General features: G+C 40.1%; 2 protein-coding genes across 22 annotated transcripts in view; one reads left to right on the top strand and one right to left on the bottom strand.

Moving 5' to 3' along the window:
• Positions 1–9,672, bottom strand: part of lrrfip1a (leucine rich repeat (in FLII) interacting protein 1a) — a 57,202-nt gene extending 47,530 nt beyond the window's left edge. For 5 of the 21 annotated variants that reach the window (XM_037788916.1, XM_037788925.1, XM_037788926.1 and 2 more), the window contains exon 1: positions 9,093–9,661. In XM_037788916.1, the coding sequence (XP_037644844.1) occupies positions 9,093–9,182 (90 nt within the window). In that variant the 5' untranslated portion in view covers positions 9,183–9,661. Of the gene's footprint in view, positions 1–9,092 lie in introns of all 21 variants that reach the window. The other 16 variants (XM_037788915.1, XM_037788920.1, XM_037788923.1 and 13 more) reach the window with 10 other exon arrangements.
• Positions 9,673–14,269: 4,597 nt separating this feature from the next.
• Positions 14,270–17,943, top strand: LOC119500505 (ras-related protein Rab-17-like). The gene is made up of 5 exons (XM_037790254.1): positions 14,270–14,705; positions 16,626–16,777; positions 16,867–16,992; positions 17,117–17,210; positions 17,681–17,943. The coding sequence occupies exons 1-5, from the start codon at positions 14,525–14,527 to the stop codon at positions 17,809–17,811; spliced, it is 684 nt and encodes a 227-aa protein (XP_037646182.1). The 5' UTR covers positions 14,270–14,524; the 3' UTR covers positions 17,812–17,943.
• Positions 17,944–21,875: the final 3,932 nt, after the last annotated feature.

The following is a 21,875-nucleotide window of genomic DNA, read 5'->3' as shown; positions in this document are numbered from 1 at the left end:
TGCCCACTTTATGATAATCACATGCAGTTTGGGGCAAGTCATAGTCAAGTCAGCACACTGACACACTGACAGCTGTTGTTGCCTGTTGGGCATGAGTTTGCCATGTTGTGATTTGAGCATATTTTTCATGCTAAATGCAGTACCTGTGAGGGTTTCTGGACAATATTTGTCAATGTTCTGTGTTGTTAACTGATTTCCAATAATAAATATATACATACATTTGCATAAAGCAAGCATATTTGCCCACTCCCATGTTGATAAGAGTTTTAAATACTTGACAAATCTCCCTTTAAAGTACATTTTGAACAGATAAAAATGTGTGATTAATTTGCGATTAATCGTGATTAACTTAAATATATTAAATTGATTGACAGCCCTAGTTTTGAACCATGCTGTTGAGTTAATGACCAACATGGGGGCCAGGTCGGGTTTAAGAGATGAATTTGTGATACAGTGATATAGGTCTTGTTCACACTGCAAGCCTTAGTGCTCAATTCTGATTAATTGCTCAGATCAGATTCCAGTGTGAACTGGTTTCGGTTATGATCTGACCTGCATGCGAAAAGACAATAACAAAGACGTTGCACGCATGCTGTCGTATGGAAGTAAACAGGGAGGCACTGAAGTTAGCGTTATATGGTTTCATTTATACGTTAATGTGCAGTGGAAGACAGCGAATTTATGAGCAGATGATAATGTGGACGAGGATGAGGATAGAGAGAGACACATTTTTAATTATGGCTTTTTGTGGAGCAAAGGCTGCTACTTCTGTACGGAGGTGTGTGTGGATGCAGGGGTCGGAGTCAGGAGTGGTGGGATCGTGATGTGAATGGCTTCACAGTGCAGAATTGTGACTAATGTCGATCTAGAGTGACGTAAAAGTCAAATGAATTCCGATATGACGGTTCAGACTGAGGTCGCATTGCAAAACATAAAATTAAAAAAATAATAATAATCAGATTTGGGCCACTTTTGCCTGCAGTGTGAACGTAGCCCTATTGGCAGCATTCAAAGAAATAATAAGGGAGTGTTTTTCTATGTGAAGAGGAGCGTGTGTGAATAGTAAATAACCTTGACTGTAATCTACTATTTTTCAGAAAGACATCAACACTTATTTTGACTTCCCAACACATGGGAGACATTTAGGAACATTAACTTCCAAACTACTGGTCAATATTTATCAAGGGTGTTGTCAAAGTTAAATTTAACAGCATTCACAAGCCAAGCATGTGCTCACGAATAAACTCAGATTTACACTATGACTCATGAAGTCGAGTGTGATCTTTGGGTGCCATTCAAACTGGGACTGAATCTTTACCAGAAACTTCGAGTTTGCTCAAGGCCAAATTCCAGGCCCTGTTATCATAACTGTGATAATCATTATCTGACATCAAACTGAAGGAAAAATGCTGGTACACTGTGGTATAATTTCCTTAAAGGTAACCACATCTAACTACAAATGGTGATGGTTAAAAGCCTACCAATAGCTCTCTAGGAGACAAAAAGGCCTATAAACAGAGCCCTAATAGCAGCAGCTGGTAGAATTGGAGCAAATGTGCCTCTGTGTCCTCCGGTGCTCCTTATGGCATCTGCAAGATTTCACAGACCGGAGGAAAACAACCAATCAGAGCCGAGCTGGAGCCTTGCCGTCTCTAGGCAGCTGTCAATCACTCGCAAACTCTGATCAAATGGTCAAACGAGGCTGCGCTGATAAAATATGTGACCTGGCAGCCATCTGGAGATCAGTTGAGGAAATACCAAGCACCGCTCACCAGACGGAGCACAGCCAATAGGAACGCTCTCTCTCTGAAATGACCTGTGATTGGCCAAAGTCTCCCGTCGCGGGCTAGATTTTTTTAAAACCTGAAAACAGAGCCATGAGGTGGTGCAGAAGTCTAGTTTTCTCTCAGAACACTTGAATTACAATATGCTGAAAAGTTATTATGGATTTTTTTTCCCAATGATGCCAAAAACATTCTGCCTGCCCTCGCTTTAAAATCATTATCTAATTATTAAGGAGTTTTGGTACTTGTATATGGTTTGTATTTCTTCATTTTTGCTATTTCTAAGTGGGAATTTATCTTTTTGCCACTAATCTCTTCTTCTTTGAGTCAATATCAGCTTGCCACTGCACCTAGCAACAATTATTTCTAGTCTGTCCTCCTGCAAATATAATTTGCAGACTAGACACGCTTCTCTTAGATACAACAGTACGTTATGTTAGAATTATGTGTAGAACATTGGTGGCTTTAAAACTGCACAAATGTAGCTGTGATGGACTGATATACAGAAATATATCAAACATTGTTGTCCCGAACAATAAACAAACTGGAATCCCCAACGGCAAGATAGCATGTGGGGGATTTGATTAATCCGTTTTACCAAATTGCCGTCTTGTCCTCAGAGCTTTGTGATGAACTGGTTGGTAAATCACCAGTTGGCCTGCTCATCAGGGTGAATACCACAGCTGACTGGGTACAGCATGAACAGATATTTTTCCTCATACCAAAAGACAACCAAACAAACAATGAGAAAAGCATGCCAACTACACACAAAGAGCTATTATCTTGCTTATTATTGATAATAATATAATTTCCCTTTTCTTTGTGATGCTCAGCATGACTTTCAACCTACGAATGTCCAGCAACACACGTCGCATGTGTCAATTTCCACTTCAGTCTTTTCAAAATAAAACTACTTAGTTAAGTTTAGAAAAGATTGACTTGGTTAGGCTTAAGCAACAAACTACTTAGTTAGGCTTGAGAAAAGATCGATGTGAGACAAATATTCATGAATATTCTTTAATGATTCATTGATTTAAATACAGTCAGAGCCATGTCCAACATTTTCACATTACGAACCATTGTACAGTAGTGAAGCTCAGCTACAGTATGCTAACTTAATGCTACAAATTAATGATTACATCTGCTTGACATGGGTAGGAACAAACTCCCTAAAATACAGAGTTACTAACACTGTGGCGTTCTGTGCTGACATTCTTTCCTGCTGTGTGGTCTTCTCCCATTTGGTCCACGCTAAGTCAGCTTTACAGTATTGACAGTTTCTCTAAACCCTGTGACACTAAGGGGAGTAGGGAACAGTAGAGCAACATGACACTGATGGACCACTTCCACAACCTGAAACAACAGCTTAACCCAAGAGTTGTCAAACTTTTTGGGGCCCGGGACCCCTTAAAGGGGAGAACATTTTCCAAGGACCCCCTCTTAATTGTAACAATTCAACATAATGCTTTCTACCAGTTGTACTCTTATATGCCATTGGAGCCATTTGTATTCTAAAACTTTTCAACCTAAATACTTCAGATCTGCTTCATAGCGATAAACAGAAACACATTTTCAATCTAAATCATGTTAATACCACTTATATACTTTTAAACAGAGAGTAATTTTATTCAAACTGCATTTGGACTCAACTTAACAGTATTTATAGCCCACATTTCAAGTAACTGATCTTAAAAGCTTTAACAGTAGCAAGACATAGTCCTAATAAATGCAGACGTTTAAATTTACTGGTCTAAAGCTGACTTTCAGTTAGTTCTTCAACTTTAAAGTAATGAACTATTTGCTGTGTGTCACAATCATATCAGAGTTTCTAATGTTGGTTGGAGTAATGGACAATACGCTTGTTTTATTGGCACAAATGGTCCCCATCTGTAGATGTACACTTCTTAATGATACAGCACAATTTTATCATTTGTAGCAAATTATTTCGTGGACCCCCTGACAGAGTAACACGGACCCCTGAGGGTCACCGGACCCCACTTTGAGAATCACAAGTTTAAACTACCCGCATCTCCAACCTTCTGCTCTATACAGACAAACCTTCTGCAACAGTGCCAAACAACTCCATACAGCAACTTGACGGCCAGTTGGTGAGCCCGATCCCTCCTCCTCCATCCCCATCCCCCACCCACAGTCCCGATCTAAAACTGGGGTGCAGCAACAGCTGATCTTTCAGGAGGGTCTATTTTTAAAACTCTTTTGCGGAACGGGCCAACTCATCAGTGCTGACATACCGTCCTGTCAGAGGACTGCCAGTGAGGGACTTGACCCTGCTGCTACTTAAAGGCACAGACTTTCTCTTTGCTATACACAGATGTGACACAACACTGGCTACACTGACTTGTTTTATTGTTGGAGCTGTGACTCACTACCACAAGAAACTGACGAGGATTCATTCATCAAAGAGAATCTCCTGTTTGGATATTGTGCGTCTGCTGAATAACTAACTGTGCATGAGCTCTGTCAAACTCCTCATCTACTCAAACCTCAGCCGGGTCTGCCACTGTGAATAGACTACAACAAGAAACGACTACAGGAATGTGCAGCCTCAGATACACTACTGGAGTGTAAACAGTCAGCTAAGTAGTTAAGAGAAGATAACATTCAAACAGCCACACTTTGGTAGGCTTTGGCTCTGTTACCACAGCCTAACAAAATGATGACAACAGAGTGCGTGCCAGTTAAGAGTGACATGCAAATTTGCTGAAACATCCGGGTTGGGTTAGCACAGACTCAACTTCCTCCCAACTGAAGAGAGCTTGTCAAAGCTTCCCTGAATCAGGGCGATGGCTATGATGCCGGAGTTCCGAGTTCATTTTAATGCTCACCACCTCACTGTAAGAATAACTCCCAATTCTGCTGGATAACAAGCAGCAGGATCCATGTTGATTAATTTATAAATGCATTACGCAGGAAAGAAATGGGATGCCTTATGTTCATTGCGCAGTATTAAACAAATATAAATGATAACATCCTCAAAGATAGTAGGGCTTGGATGAAACACCTATCTCCCGATTCAATACTATCACGATACTTGGGTGCGGATTCGATATGTATTGCGATTTGTAAGTATTGCGATTCTACAAGTATTGCGATTTTTGTTAACTTTGTTAACACTAGACCAAAGAAAAAAGTTGAATTATACACTTCTAGAAACTTTTACTTCGGAAAATATCTAAATTAATACAATAAAAATGTTTCATTTTCAGCATGTATGTAGTCTGAGATGTCCTGAAGTCAAATCTATCAGTCATTGCCAGGAATTATTTATTAAGACATTTCCCTTACAATTTAGTGATATTTTCTTTTTAATTTATAAGGGACATGTCATGTTTTAAACTACTGGTGAATATAATCCATCAATCTTATTTCCATATATGTATTTTGTATATACAGTTCCTTTTGTTAACATCTTATTTCGAAAACTGGACGTAGTCATACTTCCGTTAACTTCACCAAGTCTGTCGCTAGCTCTCCCGTTAGCTCCGTTCTCTTTATACATCCATGGTCAGCTCCATTGGGGCCGTTTGAATGCATTTAACATAAATGTCAGTATAAGGGTGCTCTACAGTTGTAGCGTCGGCCCATTTGACCACGGAGATGAGAGTGACGGCCGGCTTGACCGCACGTTACCGCAATAAGCTAACACTTCCTGTCCGTGACAGAGTTAGCATGCAGCTCTAGCCGTGATATCTAGCTCTGCTTTTCCTGTCAATGTGTGAAACCCAAAGTGTTTCCATACTTTACTGTACGTGTAGTGTTTACAACTTTGGATTTAACATGTGAGGGTGCAGGTCGTATCCACGCTGACCCTCCGTCGTTTTCTGCTTTGTAATTTTGGCTCGTGGTGGTCGGCTGCATTTTGTTTTGGTTGAAGGATACGGAACAGATATGACATCACGTTACTCAGACTACAACAATAAAAGCGTTAACTTCCTTCTACCTCCACATAGACTCAAATGAAGCAAATATATTGATTCTGGCATTAAAAAAAATCGATCGCGACACATAGGTGAATGGATTTTTTTCCCCACCCCTAAAAGATAGAAGCACAATGCTGACTTATAACTAACTGTCAGGCTTTGCTTTGTTACTGTAGATGGTTGGCATTTAGCTGTGATATTTAAACCCAAATATTGATTATCCGTCTGCGTTTCACACCTCAAGGGCACAAGTGTAGACAGAAGAGGAGCGCAGGGTATCACACTTCAAATAGGCTGACTTAAGTCTTGATGACACACTAGGCATTATTCCTACCACAAAACATTAATTTATCCTACACTGGACGCATCACAACAAAGAGATTAGAAACCTTGAAACAGTGATAACCTGTCACAACATGACTTCAGCACCCGTTAGAAACAACTGTAACTGCTGCCAACTTCAGTCTCGCATTATTGAGGGGTAGCCCAACAATTCCTGCAGGTTAGCACATGAAAGGCTTATTCCTTACAGTACAGTAAACATATTTAATCAGCTGCTGGTCCAAAAAAAATGAGAGCAGCCACAGCACTGTATTCTATGTAGTATAACCATATCATGACCAGAATTTATTGTCTAAGTGCATAATTACAATATATCATCCGGTTGCGTCATCACACTGAGAAGATAAACATCCCTGCAGCTATTAAAACCTGCAGTTAAACCTGCAGTAGGCAGAATGTTTTTGGCATCATTGGGCAAAAATTCCATAATAACCTTTCAGCATATTGTAATTCAAGTGTTCTGAGAGAAAACTACACTTCTGGACCTCCTCATGGCTCTGTTTTCAGGCTTTAAAATATCTAGCCCATGACGGGAGACTTTAGCCAATCACAGGTCATTTCAGAGAGAGAGAGAACGTTCCTATTGGCTGTTCATTCAATGGAGGCAGCTGTCAATCACTCACAAACTCCGATCAAACGGTCAAACTAGGCAGCACTGATCAAATTTAATCAATATTCTGTTACTGTAATGACTATTTTTCGCCTCAAATGTTTTCAGAAACATCTTGCAGTGTACTGTTTAGCTGTAAAATTATAAAGTTTACTCCGGCTGGTGGGCGGTGCTTGATATTTCCTTTATATCTCAACATGGCGGCCGGCTCACAAACCTTCTCATTTTACAGCTAAACAGTATACTACAAGAGGTTTCTAAAAAATATTTTACGTGAGAAATAGGCATTACAGTAACAAAATATTGATTCATATTTGATCAGCGCTGTCTAGTTTGACAGTTTGATCAGAGTTTGCGAGTGATTGACAGCTGCTCAGAGATGGCAAGGCTCCAGCTCGGCTCTGATTGGTTGCTTTCCTCCGATCTGTGAAGTCTTGCAAATGCCATTAGGAGCACCGGAGGACACAGAGGAACATGAGTTTTATCAAATGACCTGTCTCATGTACTACTGTTAGGATATAGTGACCGTTTAATCATATTTGCTCTGATTCTACCTACTGCTGCTTTAAATGTTATTTCTTTGCACCATTATAATTTATCAATTTAATTGCTTGTTATGTTCCTGTAAATTGGATTTATATTGTTTTTGTTTATTTCAGCATATGGTTGGCTGACAGCAATCTTTTTCCATTTGTGTAAGTTATGTCATTGTCCCATGGACGAGTACTTGGTGCACAGGAAAACCTCTCTTCTTCAGCTTGTGAATTAAATGCTTTTCTACATGCAAACTCTCAGGACCAACCAAAGAAGAGTTTTAAAAACACACCCTACTTGCAACTATGTTACCAGTCAACAATACCCAATTTCACCTACTGTAATCAAGCAGGCATCAAGTCTCTACATGTTAACTTTCATACTGTATTGACAAAGGAAAAGCAGGATATCAATTTAAAAGTTTAGGGGCAAAAGAAAACAGTGAACTACAAAATATGGAGATCTTTCATGTAGTTTCTAGGGGGGGGGGGGGAATCTGCAGAAGCCCGTTTTGCCTTGAATTTTTGCTGATATAATTTATGTGCAATGTTTTTGCTTTATTGATTGACTTATGTTTGCATAGGTCATTTTTATCTCTTTTGTACTTAGTGATGTATGTATTGCACTGTCAAAACATAGTCTAATTAGGTAGCGCCTTGATGTGATTGATCTTTAAGTGCACCTTACTAGTTTAATTGTTTGTTTTGTTTGTTTATTGAATTACTGGAGGAGTTATATTGAAAACTAAATAAACACACTTGTTTAAAAACGTTTAGGGCACACAGACAGCAATGGATGGCAATGTAATCTGTTGCATTATGAAATCTCCAAAAGCATGGGTAATTACAGATAGTGATGAAATGTAGAATTTAAATGGGTACAGACAGTTGGAGGCTATTTAGTCAGTGGACGTCAGGAGACGGAGTGCTGTAAAAATAATATTCTGGATATGATTTTGGACATGAAAGCATCAGAGTGTATACAGTAGGCATGGATAACACTCCAGCTCTTGCATTAGTATATGATTAATCAATACTGTACACTGTATGTGCAACTATAGTCTGCAGCTTTTTATAGTTTTTATAGTTTTGCAAAATATGTGAAGCACAGATATTTCTGTTTACCTGCTTGATTATGCTTTCTCTTTGTATCTCCATTCAGAGGTATCAGAATAAAGAGTGATGATTCTATGAATAATGAGGTTTGGGTCACCTGAAGCACCTTAAATCTACACACACACCAACCATCAGAAAAACCTGCTGGGGTCATTGAATATCAGCAACTGTCAGCCTCTCTAACAACAAAAATACAACAACAGAAACACATCTGTCAGTAGTCTATGTAGGTTTTGGGGTCATGTCCATGGACTGTTTTGCTCTGTCAAAACATAGTATAATTAGGTATAGCGCCTTGATGTGAATGTTCTTTAAGTGCACCTTACTCCTTTACTTGTTTGTTTGTACAATTGTTTGTTTGTTGAATTACTGGAGGAGTTATATTGAAAACTAAATAAACACACTTGTTTAAAGAGACAGCAATGATGGCATCTTGTAATCTGTTGCATTATGAAGTCTCCAAAAGCATGGGTAATTACAGACAGTGATGAGATTTAGAGTTTAAATGGGTACAGACAGAGGTAGGCTATTTTGTGTTGAGTGCTGTAGAAGTGAAATTCTGGATATGATTTTGAACATGAAAGTTGCTGGGGTCACAGAATATCAGCAACTGTCAGCCTCTCTAACAACAAAGAATACAACAACAGAAACACATCTGTCAGTAGTCTGTGTGGGTTTTGGGGTCATGCCCATGGACTGTTTTGTCCCTCATTTGAGACCTGACTGGAAGGATTAATTCAACGTTAGACTGAATTCCTCCACTCACCTCTCTGGCTATGAGATTGAGGGCATCGTCCTCTGCCGTCGACCTCTCCTTCTTGGTGGATCTCTTCCGTCCTGTTCCCTGAGTCCCCATGTTCTCTCTCAAAGGGCTACTTTATCCACTCAAGTCACAAACTTGTGGTCCAAAAGAAGCACCGAGTAATCCAGACCAGAGCAGTATAACTAGCTATAACGTTAGAGGGTCTCATGTGTCGCTAAAATATCTCTAATTAAAGGCGGAGAGATGAAACACAGCGTGGCTGGTCGTGTTCACAGCGTGGGTCATTGTCATACATCCGTTGTTAACTCTTCTTCCTGTGTTGCTGTAACGACGCACAGACTCGAGACGAAGTCTGGTTCAAACTGTGACGGGCAGCAACTGGTAGTGATGTGTTGGACGCGAACGAGCCGGTTCAAAGAGCCGACTCTTTTATGTGAACGATAAGAGCCGGCTCTTTCTTTAATTAATTCAAGGCAGAATGATATGATGATCTTCTCCACGCCACGGGTACTCCATACACTAATGGTACGTGTCCACAGGGGCGTTTTTTATCACGAGGGGACGCGGCGCTCCCCAACATTGGACGCTTGGTGGGCTGTCCTAGACACATGGCTGTCCCAAACTGATTGGACGAACGCTTTCCCGCCGTGGGCTGCTGCTCCCAGCTTTCAAACCAGAAAGTGCATGGAGGCTCGTTTGGATACTTTCTTCTCTTATTATACGGAAATAGTTCACAGAAATGTGTTTCTGAAACATTTGAGGCGAGGAATAAGCCGTGCAGTTGCTAAATCTGCCTTTATTTTGGATCGACAACGTTTATTTTAAAAGATTCTCGGGAGTTTCGAGAGGTGGCGAGTCGCGTCGGACGCCCGTGATTTACATAAAGTAGACTAGACCTCAACTCTATGCAAATGAGGAGCGGGCGTTGTGACGCTCCGTTTCTCGGATCGCGACGCCACACTACCAGAATGCATTGCGCGGCTGCTTACATAGACAATGAATGGGGAGCGTGGAAAGCACAGAGCCTGTGGACACGTACCATGACTGTGACTGAATGTTGTGTTAATGGGGTCCGTGCAACCAATCAGGTGATGACAGACAATGATCATACCATCAAGCAGGGAGGGGCGGGGGTGTGCGGCGCGCTGACGGTCTACAGGTACAGAGCGGGAGGAAGAAGAGGAGGAGAGAAAGAGAGAGAGGAGTGCGGTGCACGAATAGCAGACTAGATGAGTGACAGTCGGAAACGAAGCAGCATGTCAAATTATGATATTCTGGAAATTATAATGTTTAGTATAATTAAATTGAATAATTTAAGTGACATATGAGCACACATACTAATCATAGGTCAAAACAGCGCTAAATTTGGCTGAACTATAAAAGGCAGAAATGGTAAAACGAAGAGCCGTTTGGGAGCCGAAAGAGCCGGCTCTTGTTGGTGAGCTGAGCCAAATGATCTGGCTCACTAAAAAGAGACGGAATTCCCTTCACTAGCAACTGCCCCCACGTGCACTTCTGATGCGTTTACTAGCAATTGTCTGTCAGAGCTGTTAACCGTCACCGTTCAGTGTCTCACCGTCATTTTAAACCGTGTCCGCAGCCTACCTGTCCGTCATTCTACTGATATTCAACAAACAACCGACATTTAAAAACATAAACATTAATTCTAGCTAAGTGTAGCTGTTACACTGCTTTTAAATTGTCTCGTGTTTATCTAGCAGCAACATGACTCCACCACCTGACGGATTCACAGCCAGACACCCAAACCTATCACGAACTTCAAAGCCTGTACTCACTCACGCTGCCTTTACGGGATGTCGGATATATGAGGCACAATAGTAATGCTGGTCATTTTGGCAATTAACCTCCCTGATAAAACAGGATTTTCATATGGTACAACAATAACATTTATCAATACTACTGATATTAATAAGCAATTGCCTAATTGATTAGATAGATAGATAGATAGATAGATAGATAGATAGATAGTAACTTTATTGATCCTGAGGGAAATTCAAGTTTCCAGCATCACAGTTCCATAGTGCAAAACATGTTAGTAAAAAGGCAGTAAAAAAGTTAGTAGTGCAAAGTACAAAACAAAATATACCAGATATAAAAATACAAGGAGATGAAGAAAACTGTTAAAACTGAATATAGTGCAGGGTAACAGCTGTGATACAGGACTATTAAAAAAAAGTGAATATAGTGCAGAAGAGACTGTTAAAAATGAGTATAGTTCATTATTATCTGTCCTGCAGACCGTCCTCCTTTGTCCCTTTGTGATTACACTTTTTCTACACTTCACCTTACATCACTTTTATTGCATAACTCGGATATTCTCGACATCTTTTGGCGAGTAAATTACTTAATAATACAGAGGACATAGGGTTTGTGTTGGCCTACAGTTTGTTTGGGTGATTTGTACAGAAGGGAAGTCTAGAAAATGTGTTCCTTTACACAAATGAAACCCGAGATATGGCTTATTCCAAGCCTAAGCTTCAAAACAACACTTCTTCATTTCTACTTGTTCCTTCTACAGTCTTAAAACGTGGATGTTCACTTTACAGTAGGAAACAAACGACAGTGGATTACAGTGAATCAAAGAATGTATGCACTATGTCTTGATTAAAATCACACCCGCAAAAGGACACATACACACCAAAAAACTGACAATAACCTGATATTTTCAGGTGGAATTTCCTTCATTCATTCTCACTGTGCAATATAATTTTCCACTTGTGCAATTTTGTTAACAATACTGTATATACTGCTCCTATTTTTATACTTCCTTCTATTTAAATGGTTCATATTTTGTTACACTTTGTTTAGCTCTTTTTTAATGTGTTAGCTGATGCATCTTGTTTTTTGCACTATCCCCTTTGCTGCTGTACACTGCAAATTTCCTCACTGCGGGACTAATAAAGGAATATCTTATCTTATCTCTTATCTTAGACCCCACTTAAAGTACTTGATGTGGGAGATTTCCGTGCCCGGAGTTTACGCAGAGCACCTGAATGCAGCATCAACCTCTGGACTGGGACTCCATACATGTTCAGGGGTTGAGTTTCAGCCAGGAACTACAGCTCCTGCTCCTGCAGGGGCTATCAAGGCACTCTCTCACACCCCCTCTGCTATTTATAATGATGACCAGCCAACTCTAAAAACAGTCTGGAGTTTCTTAAAGAGATAGACCATATCTCAGTTTGAATGGGCACAATGTAGGTCCCATACTCCTAATGTACCTTAATGGTCCAGTATACAATGTGTCTGAGATATAAATTGATAGTAACTTCACTACAGGCTACTTTTTATATATTGTGGTGTCACTGTTGTACCATTTAGAACTCCTATGTGGAGAAATCTTTGTGATATTTTTACACTTTCCATACATTTCTATAGGCTTATATCTTATTTATTCATGTAATCATATAGGAACACAACTTTTTATTGAATTAAAGCGGCAATAGCCAGATTTCTTTTGGCATCATTGGACAAAAATTCTATAATAACCTTTCAGCATATTGTAATTCAAGTGTTCTTATAGTGTACTGTTTAGCTGTAAAATGAGAAAGTTTGCTCCGGCTGGTGGGCGGTGCTTGGTATTTCCTGAACTGATCTCAACATGGCTGCCGGGTCACAAACTTTCTTATTTTTCAGCTAAACAGCACATTACGAGATGTTTCTGAAAACATTTGAGGAGAAAAATAGGCATTACAGTAACATAATATTGATTCATATTTGATCAGCGCTGCCTAGTTTGACAATTTGATTGGAGTATTGCGAGTGATTGCCAGCCGGCTCATAGAAGGCAAGGCCCCAGCTCGGCTCTGACTTCTTGTTTTCCTCCAGTCTGTGAAATCTTGCAAATGACATTAGGAGCACCGGAGGACACTGGAGGACATAGAGGCACATGTTTTTTTTCAAATTACCTGTCTCATGCACTACTATCAGAATATAGTGACCATTTTATAAAAAATACTTTTTAAAATAATATTTGCTCCATTTCTATCTACTGCAGCTTTAATAGAGCACCTATACTTTTTAATTTAATTTAGGCTGAATTACACCTGGTGCTTAAAACAATCATTTCTATCATTACACGATTGCCATATAGACGACAGTTTGTCCAGGTTGACAACTTTGTGAGGAGTGAAAAGCTGCAGAGGTGTTATACTCACACTGTCATATTTTTCCTAGAAAGTGAGAGGAAGGATGCAGAGTAAGGGTTCCTTGAAAGTGTTTCATCGCTGAGTCACTTGCTATACAGTAATTGAGGACATTCCCCTGTATTTTCTAGTATGGAAGGGGTTTCCAAACCAACGTATTTGATTAACTGTAATATGGTACTGATTATGATTGACAGAGAAACAGTCATATCATGGGTATAAAATCATATAGTTTGTATTATTCAATGATAATTGCATTTTATATTTGTGGTGCTATTTGGGCCAGTTCTGCAAATAACCTTTCCGAATGCCAATGATTTTTGTTTGAAAATCTAAATAAAATGTGTCAATAATTCACAAAAGAATTTCAAAGGATAGATTTAATAAAGACACCTGTCAGGCTTGTGATACTTTATTATTATAGGATATAATAGATGCAAGGACGCCCTCGTGTGTTGACTTAGTGTCATGCAATGAGATGCACTGGAATAAAACAGGCCCACTGCAGTCTGTGCAGAATCTCTGTGTAGCCTATAATATACAAACACAAATACAAGGGACATTTGTCTAAATTTTAATGATTTACATAGTTATTTTACCATACAACATACTTAGGAAATTCATATTAGAAGCATGCCTATGTGATCTATCAAACAATGATGTAAAAATAACTTTTTTATAACGTTTTTCTTTATTAAATGTTTGAACTGTATGGATACATAAGTGTATAACAAAGAAAATGAACACAGCGTTTGTTTGTCTGACATGTAACTTAAATAGCTGAGTAGACGGAAAGTACAAGCAACAGCAATCTTTGCAAAAAGACCAAAATTCCCCCTTCTGTTTGCATATCTTAAAAACTTTCCAAGTGTAATTCACAATAAAAATGATTATTGACTTGTAGTCATCATGCGTGAGGTCTATTGAGCACAATATTAGTCAAGAGTGTGTGTGATTTCTAACTTAGACTGGCCTGGAAGGCTTTTATGGCTCAGTCGTGGTATAAGGAAGTGAAAATGCGTTGTTGACCTTTTACAAGTTAAGACTGGACTTTGGTTTTACTTTTATTTTCTGTGAAACAAGGTGAAGCACAGCCTCAGACTCTCACAACAAAGAAGACATATGAACTCTTCTATACAGTTTGGAGTAGCTGTTGCCTCTTTACAGGAAAAAGACTGACTACTGAATCGGGACTGGAGGACCTCCTTGGACTTTTTCTGTTTTGTCCACCTGTACTTTCTCACTCTTTTGGAGTTAAGTGAACTTTTTATGGGGGAAAAGCTCCCACGGGTGCCAGGAGGAGCCCGGCTCCACAGTGACACTTTGAATAGACCGGTGCGGAACCTCAGGGTTAAGATGGTACTTCTGGGGAGCTCCGGTGTGGGAAAGTCCAGCCTGGCACTACGATTTGGCCGGGATGAGTTCAAAAATACCTCACCTACTGTAGGCTGTGAGTTCATGACACATGGAGCTTCAAATAGCAATATCAGAGTGAAATGTATAATATTGTTAATACTGAAAAGTAGTTTAAAAATTGCTTATTCGCTGTCTTACTGAGAGTTAGATTAGATCTATACTACTCTCATGTCTGTAAGGTAAATATGAAGCTACAGTCAAGATAAGGTTAGTTTAACTTAGCAGAAAGACTGGAAGTGGTGGAAAAAGCTAGAGTGGCTCCATCCGAAGAAAGACATTGCCTAATAACAACTCAAAATGTTTTACAAATTATCAAAATCTATGTGTAAAGTGTAAAAAAAACAGATTGTGGTCTAATGGGAAGTTATGTGTTGAACTATTTCTTTGCTGGGAGCAGTGACTTCCTGGAGAAACCACAACTTGATGTTTTTACACCTCAGTTTTGGTACAGAATAAAGGAACAATATACACCGATCAGCCATAAGATTAAGACCACTGACAGGTGAAGTGAATAACGTTGATTATCTCATTACAATGGCACCTGGGAGTGGGTGGGATATGTTAGACAGCAAGTGAACATTTTGAACTTTGAACTTTGTGTTGGAAGCAGAAAAAATGGGAGAGCGTAAGGATGTGAGCGACTTTGACGAGGGCCAAATAGTGCTGGCTAGACGACTTGGTCAGAGCATCTCCAAAACTGCAGTTCTTGTGGGATGTTCCCGGTCTGCAGTGGTCAGGACCTACCAATAGTGGTCCAAGGAAGGAAAACCGGTGAACCAACGACAGGGTCAGACCTGAGGCTCATTGATGCACGTGGGGAGCTAAGGCTGGCCCGTGTTGTCCGATCCAATAGAAGAGCTACTGGAGCTCAAATTGCTGAAAAAGTTAATGCTGGTTCTGATAGAAAGGTGTCAGAACACACAGTGCATCGCAGTTTGTTGCGTATGGGGCTGCGTAGTCGCAGGCTACCCATGCCCATGCTGTCCTAATGTTATGGCTGATCGGGGTAAAACGGAAACTAGTGAACTTAATTGGTGCATGTTTCATCTTTGAAAAGAGCCAGGCTAGCTTTTCCCCTTGTTTCCAATCTTTATGCTAAGCTAGGCTAACATCAGTCCCTGTAAGTGGGACAAAGGGCGGGACTCAGAGAAAAAGTCACAATTACAAATCCGTCTGCTACTGCGTGCCTGGTGGAATCACAAGCTTTGTATAGAGTGGCTGCAATCAGCTCCGGGTCGCAGTCGGAACGCAGTGCAGCTGCACCTGGTGGAGACTGATATTTCAGAGCCGTGGTCAGGGCCATAGATTTGAACTTACTGATATTTCAGAGCCGTGGTCGGGGCCATAGATTCTAACTTACTGATATTTCAGAGCCGTGGTCGGGGCCATAGATTCTAACTTACTGCTATTTCAGAGCCGTGGTTGGGCCATAGATTCTAGCTTACTGATATTTCAGAGCCATGGTCGGGGCCATAGATTCTAACTTGCACAAACTCAGTCAGATAAAGGATCAATGGGTCAGGCAGACTAGACTAACATATTCAACTAGACAACCCCTCAGCCTCTGCTCCTAGGGGATGGAGAGGAGGGATAACAAAGGGGATGGCATGCCCCCTCATATCACCTAATGACTGTAGCTTCATAGTTCTAAATAACTTATAGACATGAGAGTGGTATCAATCTTCTCATCTAACCCTAGCAAGTAAACTTATTTCCCTAAATGACGAACTTAAATGCTTATCATAGTTTGATAGTTGTATAATTGTTTCGTTTGGCATGTAACTCGCTCTTATATTTGTTTATTCATACACATAAATGTTCTGATCTATTGATTCTCAAAAACATTCTTTCCCTAGCTAAATTGGAAATCTGATCCAGCCAGGACCATCTCTAAAGACTCAGTAGTGAACAAATTAATGCCCTCTGGTGTCATTGTGCTGTTTGCCCCCCTCAGGTGCCTACCTGACCCGGGTGGTGCATCTGAATGACGTCACTCTTCGCTTTGAGATATGGGACACGGCAGGGCAGGAAAAATACCACAGTGTCACCCCACTTTACTACAGAGGAGCCCACGCTGCACTCTTGGTCTATGATATCAGCAAAAGGGTAAAAGGAACAGACACCATGCAAATTACTTATCACTTTTCTTATCTTGGCTGGTGCTTATGTCATATTGTATCCTTGTTTCACTACAGGAAACATTTATCAGAACTCAAGTGTGGCTCAAAGAGCTTGAGAAACAGTACATCCCAGGATCTACTGTCATATGGCTGGTAGGCAACAAGGGAGATCTGGCACAGGATCGACAAGTCTCAGTGCAGGTACGCACACAGAAAATCACCTTCCTTAATCTCAAATCAATTCTTATCTAACATGCAGGATCACATCTACTGTATGTTTCAATCTATGACATGCAATTTCTGGTTTCTTTATGTCATCATACAGGAAGGACGGAGTCTGGCCAATGACAGGGGCTTATTGTTTACAGAGACATCGGCCCTGTCCGGGGATCAGGTCTCCAAGTTGCTGCTAGCTGTAGGTAAGTGAAGGTGTCGACAAAAATGCAATAAAGAAGTTATTTTGAGACTTTTATTGTCTGATCTCAGCCTCCCAGGTTTGGCTGTGCTTTGCACCAGCAAGTCCCACCAATTAGGTGCTTTATACTAGAAGACTATGAGGGTTAAAGTTGCTGTTAGGGCCTCCTAATCTAACTAGAGGAAGCTGGATTTATGCACAGTCTGAAAAGAGTGTACAAAGGTCCAATGGCCAAAGAAAGACCACTTATTGTATCTACCACTAGAGAGCAGTAGATACAAACATGAGGAGCAAATGCACTTTATGTAGAATCTACAAACAGTTACCAAAAACTATAACGTATTGTCTAAGTCTAGGTCTGAGGTGCCAGTTTTCTTTCACAGCTTACTGTACTCTCTGCTTCTCAAATGTCTGCATGTTGCTGTGTACTCCAACTGTGAGCGTGATGTCTTAGGTAACAGAGCTCTGATTCAGCCCACAGGGTGTATGAGTCCATTGGAGTGCAGCAGGGAGGTCTGTCAGAGTGGCAGGAGACGCCACATGTGGATCTGCGTCGTGGAGACACATTCACCCCTTTTGTATCCTGCTGCAAAGTTGGACCCTAACATCTGTCATTGTCAATTATTGTGCTGCTTGGCTGCTTGTCTTTGTTTCTCTGTCTTCGTCATTTGAAAGCTGCCCTGGGTAACACACGGGCAGCTGGTGTACATCAAAACATCTCAAATAAAAAAAAGACTTGTAGATTCTGAATCTATGGTTCTCTGTTTGATTTTTTCCTCACAACACTGCATTTGTCCTGCAATATGCTTTGTGGTGCAGAGTACCCACGGAATACATTTTATTTGGACCAACCCCCCTCAGTCTCTCAGTGTCTGCCAGATGTTGAACTGATACCAATTACCTTCATTCAGTGTCTCCTGCCTGTGATCAAACTGAGCGGCGATCCCCTGAGCAGCTCAGTTGAATGTGGTTCTCCAAATTCCCTTTTTTTACGATAGAGACTCTGTCATGGTTAAAGTGGCAGTAGGCAGAATATTTTTGGCATCATTGGGCAAAAACTCCATAATAACCTTTCAGCATATTGTAATTCAAGTGTTCTGAGAGAAAACTAGACTTCTGCACCTCCTCATGGCTCTGTTTTCAGGCTTTAAAACATGATGAGAGACTTTAGCCAATCACAGGTCATTTCAGAGAGTGAGCGTTCCTACTGAGCGTTCCTATTGGCTGTGGTCCGGCTGGTGAGCGGTGCTTGGTATTTCCTCAACTGATCTCTAGATGGCTGCCGGGTCACAAACTTTCTCATTTTAAAGCTAAACAATACACTACTAGATAGTTCTGAAAACATTTTATGCGAGAAATAGGCATCACAGTAACAGAATATTGATTCATATTTGATCAGCGCTGCCTAGTTTGACCGTTTGATTGAAGTTCGCGAGTGATTGACAGCTGCTCAGAGACGGCAAGGCTCCGGCTTGGCTCTGATTGGTTGTTTTCCCCCAGTCTGTGAAATCTTACAGATGCCATTAGGAGCACAAGAGGACACTGGAGGACACAGGGGCACATGTTTTTTTTTTCAGATTACTTGTCTCATGCACTACTCTCAGGATATAGTTTTATAAAAATAACTTTTTTTAATCACATTTGCTCCACATTTTTTTTTCTGTCATAATGATTGGCTAGTGCGTGATGCAAAAGAAGCTGCTTTGGATTAAACTCACTATGCATGCCACAATCATAAATAATACAATTATCGTCCCTATGCATAAATAACGCCAGGATTTATAAGACTCCCCTGCAGATAGTCACTCTTTGAACAATATTCTCTCATATTTTCTCCACACACACACACACACCAGATTTCTCCGCAGGATGACTCCAAATGTGAGCTTTTTACTGCTGAGTAATTTAAAACATTGCTGAGATCTTAGATGATAATTGTGACTGAAACAAGGCTTTATTGTTCTGATTGAAACCAAGCTCCCGTAACGCCTGAAGGGCCGCTGGTCCTGGTTTGGTTTGGATGCCTCACAGAAACAAAGAACCACCTCACACTGAGTAGATAAAATGCAGTGAACTGATTCGGGTGTCATTATGGGTGTATAAATCTTGTGAATAAAAACCTTCAGTACTGCTGTTTCAGATTTTGCAGATGTTGTGCAAAGCCCTTGATTGATCACAGACAAGTATTGATTCGTTTTAAACTGTTGAGCTATTAATACAAACAAAGTGAGGATATGAAATTATATGAAGTACTGAAGAATTATTATTTTTACCTTCTTGAAAATAATTGCAATCTTAAAACTGATATTATCATATTTAGGAAAACAAATTAATTTACATTTACAGAAAATAAAAAAAAAACCTGTGCAATATGTTCGAAAACTCCTCCACATCCTTAATGAAACCCCCATGAATTAACAAAACCGATGTCAAAATAGAAAAATGAGGTCACACAATAGATAATCAATCATCCATAGCATTTTACTGTGTAATCCAAACATAGCTTTCACTGTCCGCTGTTGGTCTGTAAACTCTGGCTGTGATGAAAGCCAGATGCTCATTTCTCCTTGAAACTTTTCGGCCAAACCTCCCCACGGGTCTGATCCCTCTGCCTGTGTACCAGGAGGCATCGATGTCTGGATCTGGACAGCAGAGACGATGAAGGGACATGAAAAGAAGAGACAAATGTCTATATTATGCAAACCAACCATGGAATAGTCCATTATAGTAACAGAATATGAATTCATATTTGATCAGTGCTGCCTAGTTTGACTGTTTGATCGGAGTTCGCGAGTGATTTACAGCTGCCTCCGTTGAATGAACAGCCAATAGGAACGCTCTCTCTCCGAAATGACCTGTGATTGGCCAAAGTCTCCTGTCACGAGCTAGATTGTTTAAAGCCTGAAAACAGAGCCATGAGGAGGTGCAGAAGTCTAGTTTCCTCTCAGAACACTTGAATTACAATATGCTGAAAGGTTATTATGGAATTTTTGCCCAATGAAGCAAAAAATATTCTGCCTACTGAAGCTTTAATTGTATGGAGGCCCAAAGTGCTCAAAATGAAATAATAAATAGTATATTATGAAATCATAATAATAAAAAAATTAACCGATATAATATGGCCATTGTAGTCTCATTTAATAATGCCATTTTGTGGTTGTTTTACATAATCATATATATATATAAAATATAAATGAATCAGTAATTGTAAAACTGGCAAAGTTATGTGATTGGTTATCCGACAGCCAATCAAAGACCGTGATGAAAAGTGGCATTGTGAATAAAGACAGAAATAGAAACGAACTTTGGAAAGAGCTCATTTTGAAATATAAACTGCTGGAATTGATTAAAAAAGGCCAACAATAAACTCTAGTAATGTGGAAAAAAGCCGCATAATTTAACGACTCATAATAAAATGAGTATTAAAATGTTTTGGATTATGTTACAATTTCATGGTTATATTATATATATTTGTCTGTATTTATTCAGATTACTATTGGTTTCATAATGTCTTATTCATGTTGATTTTGAACATATAATTCACATCTTACTTCTGATACTCATGGAACGGTCTTGGTGAGATCCACTCAGAGCTTGACTCAGCAGCAGCAAGACAGCATAGAGCAATGCAAACACCTTCATAGCAGCTCGACCTGCAGCCAAACAACAAACATAAAAACAGTCACATCTGAACCCAGAACATGGTGTCAAATGTCAGTTTACAGCTGATATGAAGTACACTACAAGGAGATTTCATTTTGAATTCACAGAGTAGTCATACATTTCCATTGCAGACATCAATGTGTCAATAGCAAATCACTGGAACTTGCAGAGTTTCCCGTCACATGCATGTAGTCCAAACATTGGATCTCTCATTTAAAGATCCCTTTTGATGCTTGAGCACTAATTTCTGAAGGATTTTCTTCTCCTTAATCTCTGGAGAAATCTCCTTAAACTGGCAGTTTAATCTCCTTAAACTGACTTTCTGGCTCCACTTTGGTATTACTGCAATACAACATTTGACCTGATTTTGCAACTCACAGGAATATTGAAAAAATGTGAAGAATTACCGTTTGGAAGATATTTTCTCGGATAGTTTGCCAAACCAAACTCCACTGGCTGTTTCACTACCTCCCAGTAAAAACCGACAGAGCTGAACAGGAGCAGGAATGATGACTGAACCGGAACAAATCCTTCTCTCCATCTGGGTGTGAAAGAAGTGACGGCCTGTTGTAAATCCCAATGAGTGGACACAAGCAAATACTGTGGTGAGACTAAAAGACCAAAGACTGTGTTGTTTCTGAGCGAGCTCTCACCTGCTCGATGAGGTTGTGGTGTGTCAGTTTATCCGCTGTTCCATCACCTCTTTATATTCCAGCAGGAGGACGTGTTGGTATGCTGATGTCATCCGCCTCTCAAGAACAATAAACCATACACAATATTTCCTAATGGAGCTGCCCAATCTGTGTGTGACCTGGCTTTTATGACAATAGTGCACCAAACAGCACCAAATCCAAATCCAAGAGTATTTTGGATGTTGGGGTGCTGTTGGATGCAAAGTCAAACTTTAAAGTGGCCATGTGTGAGATTTTCTGCACAAAAGCAACATTGACTCTGGGAATGCCCAACCATACAGGAGTATTGGAAGGAGATAATAATGACTTTATCC

This window comes from Sebastes umbrosus, chromosome 13 (assembly GCF_015220745.1).
Source record: "Sebastes umbrosus isolate fSebUmb1 chromosome 13, fSebUmb1.pri, whole genome shotgun sequence".
Lineage (NCBI taxonomy): Eukaryota > Metazoa > Chordata > Actinopteri > Perciformes > Sebastidae > Sebastes > Sebastes umbrosus.
The sequence above is the reverse complement of the archived record's forward strand: the minus strand, read 5'-3'. Positions and strand labels throughout refer to the sequence as shown.

Bases quoted from the DNA above. Each gene is read 5' to 3' on its own strand.
- LOC119500505 (XM_037790254.1), top strand. From the start codon at position 14,525: ATGGGGGAAAAGCTCCCACGGGTGCCAGGAGGAGCCCGGCTCCACAGT. The intron at 14,706-16,625 runs GTGAGTTCATGA...TGCCCCCCTCAG, and splicing joins TACCTCACCTACTGTAGGCT to GTGCCTACCTGACCCGGGTG. The intron at 16,778-16,866 runs GTAAAAGGAACA...GTTTCACTACAG, and splicing joins TCTATGATATCAGCAAAAGG to GAAACATTTATCAGAACTCA.